Source organism: Salvelinus sp. IW2-2015, unplaced genomic scaffold, assembly GCF_002910315.2.
Source record: "Salvelinus sp. IW2-2015 unplaced genomic scaffold, ASM291031v2 Un_scaffold1978, whole genome shotgun sequence".
Classification (NCBI taxonomy): Eukaryota; Metazoa; Chordata; class Actinopteri; order Salmoniformes; family Salmonidae; genus Salvelinus; species Salvelinus sp. IW2-2015.
Genome location: NW_019943329.1, coordinates 108,896 through 121,035, shown reverse-complemented (window position 1 = coordinate 121,035; position 12,140 = coordinate 108,896). Strand labels below are relative to the sequence as shown.

The following is a 12,140-nucleotide window of genomic DNA, read 5'->3' as shown; positions in this document are numbered from 1 at the left end:
TCTTCCCATTGACACTTCAAAAGGATCGCTGCCGGTGCCTCCCTCTCCAACCAAGGTGTATGAACAGAGGTGCACATTACAAATGTACTCTTGTCACTGTCAAAATGTGACATCAAGTTTGTATGTAAGGTATAGCAACCAATAAAACAAACGTTACACATTTTGTCTGATCTGATCAGGCTTTATTGACATCAAGAGCATAGCTATCATTTATAAATAGGAACGTTTACAAACATTGGTACAAATGATGTGTTGATTCCAATAAGTGATGTCTTGCCATGTACCTCTTTTTGCCAAACAGCAGATGGCCTCACACACCGTCTGCCCTGGTACACCCTACTGGGACCCAGCAGGGGCTGCGGACACAGACGGGATAGCAGACAGAAATAGCAGACAGAAATAGCAAATATCAGTTGTCGACATAAGCATTTGTGAACTTCTTATGTCGTGGTTATGAATGTGTTACTTATAACACGTGTTATGAAACCCTTAAAAGGTGCATCTGAGATTCAGCAAACCAAAAAAACTGAGGGTTGCCAGGTGTGCGTAATTATGGGTTGCCAGGTGTGCGTAATGATAGGTTGCCAGGTGTGCGTAATGACAGGTTGCCAGGTGTGCGTAATGACAGGTTGCCAGGTGTGCGTAATGACAGGTTGCCAGGTGTGCGTAATAAGGGTTGCCAGGTGTGCGTAATGATAGGTTGCCAGGTGTGCGTAATGATAGGTTGCCAGGTGTGCGTAATGATAGGTTGCCAGGACCGGGTGTTAGTAAACCGGCGCAGGAGTAAACGTGACAGCCAGGCTCCAAGGATCTTCCATTCTTTGTGGCACTGAATAGTTCCATCATCATCCTGAGTCCTTCTGATCCATCAGAGGCTGTGGAGAGCTCTCATACATTGCTTTCCCGTTGCGTTCCCCCTAGTGTAGCAAACATGGGAATTAACAAACTATTTCCATCTGGGTTATTCTAATATTATCTTAAGTGTTACAGGATTGTCTATCAGGGTTGGGGGTCAATTCAGTTAATTCAGGAAGAAAACTATACTGAACAAAAAATATAAACACAACATGTAAAGTGTTGGTCCCATGTTTCATGAGCTGAAATAGAAGATTCCAGAAATGTTCCATACACACAAAAAGCTTATTTCTCAAAAATGTTGTCCACAAATGTGTTTACATTTTTGTTAGTGAGTATTTCTCCTTTGCCAAGATAATCCATTTACCTGACAGGTGTGGCATATCAAGAAGCTGATTAAACAGCATGAATCATTACACAGGTGCACCTTGCGTTGGGGACAATAAAAGGCCACTCTAAAATGTGCAGTTTGTCACACAACACAATGCAACMGATGTCTCAAGTTTTGAGGGAGTGCAATTGGCATGCCGACTGCAGGAATGTCCACCAGAGCTGTTGCCAGAAAATGTTACATTATTTTCTCTACCATAAGCCACCTCCAACTTCGTTTTAGAGAATTTGGCAGTACGTCCAACTGGCCTCACAACCGCAGGCCACGTGTAATCACGCCAGCCCAGGACCTCCACATGCGGYTTCTTCACCTGCGGGATCATCTGAGACCAGCCTCCCGGACAGCTGAGGAAACTGTGGGTTTGCACAACCGAAGAATTTCTGCACAAACTGTCAGATACCGTCTCAGGGAAGCTCATCTGCATGCTCGTCATCCTCACCAGGGTCCTGACCTGACTGCAGTTCGGTGTCGTAACCGACTTCAGTGGGAAAATGCTCAACTTCGATGGCCACTGGCACGCTGGAGAAGTGTGCTCTTCACAGATGAATCCCGGGTTCAACTGTATGGAGTCGCGTGGGCGAGCAGTTTGCTGATGTCAACAGAGTGCCCCATGGTGAGGTGAGGTTATGGTATGTGCAGGCATTAGCTACGGACAACGAACACAATTCCATTTTATCGATGGCAATTTTGAATGCACAGAGATACTTTGAAGAGATTGAGGCTCATTSTCGTGCCATTCATCCTCCGCCATCACATCATGTTTCAGCATGATAATGCACTGCCCCATGTCACAAAAAAAAACACAATTCCTGGAAGCTGAAAAGGGCCCAGTTCTTCCATGGCCTGCATACTCACCAGACATACTGACTGGCTTTCTGATCCACGCCCCTAACTCTTTTTTCAGGTACAGGATCTGTGACCAACATATGCATATCTGTATTCCCAGTCATGTGAAATCCATAGATTTTTTTCAATTGAATGATTTCCTTATATGAACTGTAACTCAGTAAAATCTTTGAAATGCATGTTGCGTTTATATTTTTGTTTAGTGTGAAATTCCCATTGAAAATAAATGAAGTGGAACTGTTAATTCAGAATTGAATCAACATAGGTTTGACACCAATCCTGGTTACTGGACTGACCGCAATCCTGGTTACTGGACCAACCCCAACCTTAGCTACTGGACTGACCCCAACCTTGGCTACTGGACCGACCCGTACCCTGGTTACTGAACTGACCCGACCCTGGTTACTGGACCGACCCCGACCCTGGTTATTTCYTMCATTGCTACCCCAGGAAATCTTAAGTCTTATTACATACAGCCGRGAAGAACTATTGGATATACCATCATATACCATCATTAAGACCAGGAATACRACTTTCCCGCAGCRGATCCTTTGTTCGGAATACCACCCAGGGCAATGGATCTAATTCCAGAAGCCGATCCAAAACAACAGCGCCGCAGAAGGGGCAGACAAAGCGGCCTCCTGGTCAGACTCCGTAGACGTTCACATCGCCCACCGCTCCCGAGTATACTACTTGCCAATGTCCAGTCTCTTGACAAGAAGGTAGACGAAATTCGAGCAAGGGTTGCCTTCCAGAGAGACATCAGAGATTGTAACATTCTCTGTTTCACAGAAACATGGCACTCTCGGGACATGTAGTCGGAATCGGTTCAGCCACCGGGCATCTCCATGCATCGCGCCGATKAACACCTCTCGGGGCAGAGGAAGGGCGGGGGTGTATGCTTCATGATTAACGACTCATGGTGTAATCATAACATACAGGAACTCAAGTCCTTCTGCTCACCCAAACTAGAATTCCTTACAATCAAATGCCGGMMATTTTACCTACCAAGAGAATTCTCATCAGTTATAGTCACAGCTGTTTACATTCCCCCTCAAGCAGACAAGACGGCCCTAAAGGAACTTCACTGGACTCTATGTAAACAGGAAATCATATATCCTGAAGCTRCATTTATTGTAGCTGGGGATTTTAACAAAGCAAATTTGAGAACAAGGGTACCTAAATTCTATCATCATATTGATTGCACTAATACACTGGATCACTGCTACTCTAACTTCCGTGATGCATATAAAGCCCTCCCCCGCCCTCCCTTTGACAAATTCGACCACGACACCATCTTGCTCCTACCGTTTTATCGGCATAAACTCAAACAGGATGTACCAGTGACGAGAACCAGTCAACCCTGGTCTGACCAATCGGAAGCCAAGCTTCAAGATTGTTTAGATCATATTGGAATATGTTCTGGTCAGCCTCAGAGAACAACATCGACCTATACGCTGGCTTGTGAGTGAGTTTATAAAGAAGTGCATTGGAGATGTTGTACCCACTGTGACTATTAAAACCTACCCTAACCAGAAACCGTGGATGGATGGCGGCATTCGCGCAAAACTGAAAGCGCGAACCACCGCATTTAAYCATGGAAAGAGGTCTGGGAATATGGCTGAATATAAACWGTGTAGTTATTCCCTCCRCAAGGCAATCAAGCGAAATGCCAGTACAGGGACAAGGTGGAGTCGCAATTCMAYRGYTCASKCACGAGACGTATGTGGCAGAGTCTACAGGAAATCACAGACTACAAAAAGAAAAMCAGCCACGTCACGGAAACCAACGTCACACTTCCAGACAAACTAAATACCTTCTTTTCCCGCTTTTAGGATAATACAGTGCCAACATCGCAGTCCGCTAACAAGGACTGCGCACCCCCTCTCCTTCTCCGTGGCCGATGTGAGTAAAACAGTTAAGCGAGTTAACCCTCGCAAGGCTGCTTGCCCAGACGGCATCCCTAGCCCGGTAACAAGGACTGCGACCCCCCCCTCCTTCTCCATGGCCAGCGTGAGTAAAACAGTTAAACAAGTTAACCCTCGCATGGCTACTGGCCCAGAAGGCATCCCTAGCCGTGTCCTCAGAGCATGCGCAGACCAGCTGGCTGGTGTGTTTACAGACATATTCAATCGCTCCCTATCCCAGTCTGTTGTCCCCACATGCTTCAAGATGGCTACCATTGTTCCTGTACTCAAGAAGGCAAAGATAACTGAACTAAATAACTATCGCCCCGTAGCACTCACTTCTGTCATCGTGAAGTGCTTTTAGAGTAGTCAAGGATCTATCACCTCCACCTTACCGGTCACCCTAGACCCACTTCAGTTTGCATACCGCCCCAACAGGTCCACAGAGGACGCAATCACCATCACACTGCCCTATTCCACCTGGACAAAATTAATACCTATGTAAGAATGCTGTTCATTGACTACAGCTCAGCATTCAACACCATAGTACCCTCCAAGCTCATCATCAAGCTGGAGGCCCTGGGTCTCAACCCCACCCTGTGCAATTGGGTCCTGGACTTTCTGACGGGCCGCCCCTAAGGTGGTGAAGGTAGGAAACAACATCTCCACTTCGCTGACCCTCAACACTGGGGCCCCACAAGGGTGAGTGCTCAGCCCCCTCTTGTACTCCCTGTTCACCCACGACTGCGTGGCCATGTACGCCTCCAACTTAATCATCAAGTTTGCAGATGACACAACAGTAGTGGGCTTGATTRCCAACAACGACAACACAGCCTACAGGGAGGAAGCAAGGGCACACGGAGTGTGGTGTCAGGAAAACAACCTYTCAATTAATGTCAACAAAACAAAGGAGATGATCATGGACTTCAGGAAACAGCAGAGGGAGCACCCCCCTGTCCACATCAAAGGGACAGCAGGTGGAAAATKTTAAGTTCCTCGGCATACACATCAYAGACAAAGTGAAATGGTCCACCCACATAGACAGTGTGGTGAAGAAGGCACAACAGYGCCTCTTCAACCTCTGAAGGCTGAAGAAATTTGGCTTGTCACCCAAAACCCTGACAAACTTTTACAGATGCATAATCGAGAGCATCCTGTCGGGCTGTATCACAGCCTGATACGGTAACTGCACCGCCCTAAACCKCAAGGCTCTCCAGAGGGTGATGCGGTCWGCACAACGTATCAACGGGGGCAAACTACCTGCCCTCCATGACACCTACAGCACCCGATGTCACAGGAAGGCCTAAAAGATCATCAAGGACAACAACGACCCGAGCCACTGACGGTTCACAACAATCCAGAAGGCGAGGTCAGTACAGGTGCATCAAAGCTGAGACCGAGACTGAAGAACAGCTTCTATCTCAAGGCCATCAAACTGCTAAACAGCAATCATTAACTCAGAGAGGCTGCTGCCYACATTGAGACCCAATCACTGGCCACTTTAACATATGGATCACTAGTCACTTTATACAATGCCACTTTAAATGAGGCCACTTTAATGTTGTCTAYATATCTTACATTACTCATATCACACGTATATACTGTATTTTATACCATCTAYTGCACCTTGCCTATGCCGCTCGGCCCTCGCTCATCCATATATTTATATGTACATATTCTCATTCRACCCTTTTAGATTTGTGTGTATAAGGTAGTTGTTGTGAAATGGTTAGGAAATTGTTAGATTACTTGTTAGATATTACTGCACGGTCGAAACTAGAAACACAAGTATTTTGCTMCACTCGCATTAACATCTGCTAACCATGTGTATGTGACCAAATAAAATTTTATTTGATTTATAGTATTACTGATTCTACAAWGTTCGGTAAAAAATAAATGGATTGTCCATTACCTCTGCAGCAGCCATATGATTACAATGATCCTCACAGAAGATGACTTCCTATTTACCGGTGACAGAATTTCGGGCCAATCGTAAATGGACATGATAAAGTCATCGTGATCTCTTCCCCCGTCTCCTGAGTATACTGCATAGATTATTTAAATCCATACCCATTTAAAAAAAGATATCACATATCCTAAAACAATGTTTTATTGATAAAATACACATTTTATTAATAAAATGTAAATGTTATTGATAAATTGCTGATTGAGCAATGATAAGATAATATTTTAATATTCACATCTCAAAACACATTATCATTCACTTTTCACTTTGTTCCTGCAAAACACCTTACGCCAAACACATCTTACGACGGCCAGGCAAACCAGCGTTACAAGTAACACACACGCCAGCAAAGTCGCTATCACATCAACCGAGTGGTATACTATCCAGGACATCTTATAGGACTCTGTCCTCAGGTGACGAGCTCCTTTATGTCTCATAACAAACTCGATCCAGAACACTGCCTTGTCCAGTGGCTTAATGGGTTGGTCTCTGTGCAGTCTGGACAACCTCTGCATATTCTCCCKGTAGGATGGTTCATGGAGCACAGCCTTCAAAGCCTCCAGGAACACATTTCTGTCCATTGTGATGATATCCACCGTGTTAGCTGCCCCCCTCTCCTTCAATTTGGAGAGGTTGTCGGACTGGTCGAAGGCGAGAGGGAGGCCGACTACGGGGACGCCGTGGTAGATGGCCTCCTGGACACCGTTGGTTCCACCATGGGCTACGAAGGCCCGGATCTTGGGGTGTCCTAGGAGGTCATTCTGGGGAAGCCAGTCCACCAGTAGGGTGTTGTTACCCAGGGTAGAGGGTMTCTGTCCAGTATACCTGAGAACCACAAGAGAACCACAGTGGATATACATGGAAATCTGACACTTGTTTTTAAGTCTTGGCCCAGATAAATTCCTTGGACTAAAASCAYGCTCAATGGAGAATAACATTTGAAATAGTTTTTAGTCCAGGACCAWGCCTTATAAAACCTGCTCCATTTTTATTCATAATTTGTTCAATTAATTAATTAAAGGATCTATCCATCCATACCTCCAGATGACCTTCTGAGGCAGCTGGGCGAACGCAGCAGCGATTTCATCTGCGATATCTTCCGGAAGCTCTGCCACCAAAGTCCCCAGAGTCATCATGACAACCCCATGCTCTCTGGAACTCTGAACAAACTCCTCCAGGTCCTGTGGAAGAGGCTTGGAGGGCTTACACTGGAACCCACCAATGTAGACTATATTCGGCATGGTGGGTTTCGGAAATTCAAAGACAAAATCGCTTCTCATGAGCCAGATATCTGCTTCCTGGAAGAACGCGTTGTAATCGACGTCAGCGCCAAAGTAACGCTGGACTATCGGTTTGTAGTTGGGTTCTGTGATAGATGCCAAGGTGTAACTCCCGAGTATGTAAGCTAACATGTTGGTGACTCTCTGGAGGAAGGTCATCTTATCTGTCAACTCTGTGGGTGTGTATGGGACGTAAGAGAGAGGCGACGGGGCGATGACCAAATGAGCTTCACCTTGAATGGTCCATCTGACATTGTAAACCAAAGGAAGGTGGAGGACGCGGGCCAAGATCGTCCCTGAACCAATCCCAGGATCTGTCAGAACCAAATCAAACTTAGCATCCTGAAGAGACTGGATCAACTCTTCGTCTTCAAGGACACGAGTGATCATTTCAGCCATGTTCTTGTGGAACTCGAAAAAAGTCTCCTTCATTGATGACTGAAGCTTGAGTTCGGTCCAAAAACTTTTCCCCTGCTCCCTTTGAATCTTCAGATGTTTACTTAATATAAATTCACCAAAGAAGTTTTCATCGAAGCCACCAGTGTTGGGGATGGTAATGGTGGTGTAGTGGGGGGAATTCTCCTTGATGTACCAGCTGTTTGACGCTCGCAGCACTGTGATGTCATGGCCTTTGGAATGCAACTCTTCGATGATGACTTTCATGTTGACCCAGTGGCTTCCATCCATTGGGTAGATTAATATTTTACCCCCATAGACAATATTGGACAGGGTGAAGAGCAATACGACCAATGAGATAAGGGTTGGTTGATACATCCTTCCGTCCATGGTGAATCCTTCAGTGAAAACCTTAATTAGATACAAGGAAGTAGATGTCAAACAATCAATCACAATAATTAACTAGCCGTCAGCTATATMTTTTTTTAGCACATTCTGTAACATCTGACAATTGTATAGGAATCAGAGAATTGAATTGTCTCTCTGGCCCTTTTTATAAAGTTTCGAAATGGGTTAGTATTCAACTAATCTACTAGGTAACCTAGCTACTGTATCATCCAAACCCATTTCTACAGGGTCATATTCAGATGGACTCATAGTTGCACAAGGTCATATCTGACACATCTGAATCAGACCTGGGTTCAAAAACGATTTGATATCATTTTCAAATACTTTAGCTGTGATTGAGTTTTGCTGTGACAATGGGACCAGTAGAAAAGTACAAAAAAGTACAAATCCGGCATTCCAGGCACTCCGAAAGCAAACGCTTAAAGTATTTTAAAGATTTCAAATGGTGGTTGAACCCAGGTCTGATCTGGGAGAGGGTTTATGGTTATGCAACCTCATTGTTCAATGAGAATATGCTGACTACTGCAGATCACATTAGGAAGCATAGAATGGGTTGTGGATGGGAGGAGCAGCTAGCTGTGTTGCTACCATGCTGTGTTGTCATGTGTTGCTACCAAATGCCTGCGTTGTCATGTGTTGCTACCATGCTGCGTTTTCATGTGTTGCTACCATGCTGTGTTGTCATGTGTTGCTACCATGCTGTGTTGTCATGTGTTGCTACCATCCTGCGTTGTCATGTGTTGCTACCATGCTGCGTTGTCATGTGTTGCCACCATGCTGTGTTGTCATGTGTTGCTACCATGCTGTGTTGCCATGTGTTGCTACCATGCTGCGTTGTCATGTGTTGCTACCATGCTGTGTTGTCATGTGTTTGACACATGCTGTGTTGTCATGTGTTGCTACCATGCTGTGCTGTCATGTGTTGCTACCATGCTGCGTTGTCATGTGTTGCTACCATGCTGTGTTGTCATGTGTTGCTCCATGTTGTGTTGTCATGTGTTGCTGCCATGCTGGTGGTCATGTGTTGCTGCCATGCTGTGTTGTCATGTGTTGCTCCATTCTGTGTTGTCATGTGTTGTGCATGCTGTGTTGTCATGTGTTGCCATGCTGTGTTGCCACCATCTTGTGTTGTCATGTGTTGCTACCATGCTGTGTTGTCATGTGTTGCTACCATGTTGTTTGTCATGTGTTGTTGCTACCATGTTGTTGTCATGTTGTGTTGCTACCATGTTGTTGTCATGTTGTGTTGCTACCATGTTGTTGTCATGTTGTGTTGCTGCCATGCTGTGTTGTCATGTGTTGCCACCATCTTGTGTTGTCATGTGTTGCTACCATGCTGTGTTGTCATGTGTTGCTACCATGTTGTTGTCATGTTGTGTTGCTACCTGTTGTTGTCATGTTGTGTTGCTACCATGTTGTTGTCATGTTGTGTTGCTACCATGTTGTTGTCATGTTGTGTTGCTACCATGTTGTTGTCAAGTTGTGTTGCTACCATGTTGTATGTTTGTTGCTGCCATGCTGTGTTGTTGTCTTAGGTCTCTCTTATTGTAGTGTTGTGGTGTCTGCTTGTTGTGTTTTGTCCTGTATTTTTAATCCCAGCCTCCGTCCCCACAGGAGGCCTTTTGCCTTCCGGTAGGTCGTCATTGTAAATAAGAATGTGTTCTTAACTGACTTGCCTAGTTAAAAAAAAWAWATACATGTAAAAGCCTGCTAGTCCCAGATCTGTTTGTACCGTCTTGACAAGTCTGTTTGTTTGGTGTGACAATCACCATACACTCTTAGAAAAAAAAGGTGCTATCTAGAACCTAAAAGGGTTCTTCGGCTGTTCCCATTTGAGAACCCTTTGAAGAACCACTTTAGGTTCCAGGTAGAACCCTTTTTGGTTCCATGTAGAACCCTGCCCACAGAGGGGTCCTACAGTACCTGAAACCAAAAAAGGGTTATCCTACGGGGGCAGCCGAAGAACCCTATTGGAACCCTTTTTCTAAGTGTAGGAGTTGGCAAGGCAACACAAACAGACCTGGAACCCGGCTAAGGAGTAGCATCCATGGATCAACTCCTATTGCTACTACATCCTTAGAAATCCAGACCCGGTTTTGTGCAAAACGTTCCACTTCTTGTGCTCCTTGTCATTGTTTGGACAAGGAGTGGTATCTCAGCACAAACAGACTAGATTTCTCCAGGTTACACAGATAACATACAATTAGTTGCATGGACTCACTCTGTGTGCAATAATAGTGTTTAACATGATTTTTGAATGACCACCTCATCTCTGTACCCCACACACACAATTATCTCTAAGGTCCTGTAGTCGGGCAGTGAATTTCAAACACAGATTCAACAACAAAGACCAGGGAGGTTTTCCAACGCCTCATAAAGAAGGGCATCTATTCGTAGATGGGTTATAAAAAAATATAACTATTTTTTATTTTTAAAGCTGACAATGAATATCCCTTTGAGCATTGTGAATTTATGAATTACATTTTGGATGGTGTATCAATACATCTAGTCACTACAAAGATACAGGCGCTCTTCCTAACTCAGTTGCCGGAGAGGAAGGAAACCGCTCAGGGATTTCAACATGAGAACAATGGTGACCTTAAAACAGTTACAGTTTAATAACTGTGATAGAAGAAAACTGAGGATGGATCAACAACATTGTAGTTACTCCACAATACTAACCTAAATGACAGARTGAAAAGAAGGAAGCCTGTACAGAATAAACACATTCTAAAACATGCATCCTATTTGCAACAAGGCACTAAAGTAAAACCGCAAAAAATGTGGCAAAGAAATTAACTTTATGTCCTGAATACAAAGCGTTATGTTTGGGGCAAATCCAACACATCACTGAGTACCACTCTTCATATTTTCAAGCATGGTGGTGGCTGCATCATGTTATGGGTATGCTTGTCATCGGCAAGGACTAGGGAGTTTTTAAGGATAAAAAGAAACGGAATAGAACTAAGCACAGGCAGAATCCTAAAGGAAAACCTGGTTCAGTCTGCTTTCCAACAGACATTGGGAGACAAATTCTCCTTTCAGCAGGACAATAACCCAAAACACTAGACCAAATCTAYACTGCATTGCTTACCAAGAAACCAATGAATGTTCCTGGGTGGCCGAGATACAGTTTTGACTTAAATCTGATTGAAAATCTATGGTAAGACCTGAAAATGGTAATCTAGCCATTGATCAACAAGAAATTTGACAGAGCTTGAAGAATTTAGAAAATTGATAATGGGCAAATTTTGCACCATCCAGGCGTGGAAAGCTCTTAGAGATGTACCCAGAAAGACTCGCTGCCAAAGGTGCTTCTACAAAGTATTGACTCAGGGGTGTGGAATACTTATGTAAATTAGAAATGTCTGTATTTCACTTTCAATAAATGTGCAAACATTTCAAAAAACATGTTYAGGCTGTAACACARCAACATGTGGAATAAGTCAAGGGGTAKGAATACTTTCTGRAGGCACTGTAACTTACTAACTAACTGAACGAAATAAACTAAATATTTAAATAACCATTATTAACGTAACATTAAAGCCTTTATAAACCCTTAATGTACAGTGTTATCTCACTAACTGATAAATTACCTACCAAAATCAGCCAAGTCCACAAGCAGCTTTAAAATCCAAATCAGTGTTAGTTTGTCCAACTGCCCAGACAGCTACTTTAAATTCATTCACATATCAGTGAAAGGCAGTCCAGTAGGGCTGTGTCCTCTGATTGTTGGTATCAGACATGTGACATAAAGGTCAGTTAGGTTCCTCCTCTCTACTACAACAGTGCSTTGTTAACGCAAAACTACTTGGGGAGTCTGGAGGTTACACAATCTCTGTGTGACCAGTGGCAAATCGCACCCTATTCCCTACAAAGCGGACTGTTTTAAACCAGAGTCTTATGCAAAGAAAMACATTAGGTGTGTGTAACACTGCATTCCAGAACTTGTTTGAACTTTAGAAAYGGTTTGTGTCCCAAATGGTACCCTTTTCCYTATATAGTGCACTACTTCTGACCAAGGCTCTGGTTAAAAGCAGTACACTATATAGGGGAAAGGGTGCCATTWGGAACACAAACCATGTTTAAAG

At 44.1% G+C, this 12,140-nt stretch overlaps 1 protein-coding gene across 1 annotated transcript; it reads right to left on the bottom strand.

Annotated features, from left to right (window-relative positions):
* Positions 1 to 6,088: 6,088 nt before the first annotated feature.
* LOC112072603 (UDP-glucuronosyltransferase 2A1) lies at positions 6,089 to 11,746 on the bottom strand. Its single transcript, XM_024139994.2, has 3 exons — positions 11,650 to 11,746; positions 7,004 to 8,052; positions 6,089 to 6,790 (listed from the first exon to the last, which is right to left on the bottom strand). The coding sequence occupies exons 2-3, from the start codon at positions 8,029 to 8,031 to the stop codon at positions 6,217 to 6,219; spliced, it is 1,602 nt and encodes a 533-aa protein (XP_023995762.1). The 5' UTR covers positions 8,032 to 8,052; positions 11,650 to 11,746; the 3' UTR covers positions 6,089 to 6,216.
* Between the last annotated feature and the right edge of the window lie 394 nt (positions 11,747 to 12,140).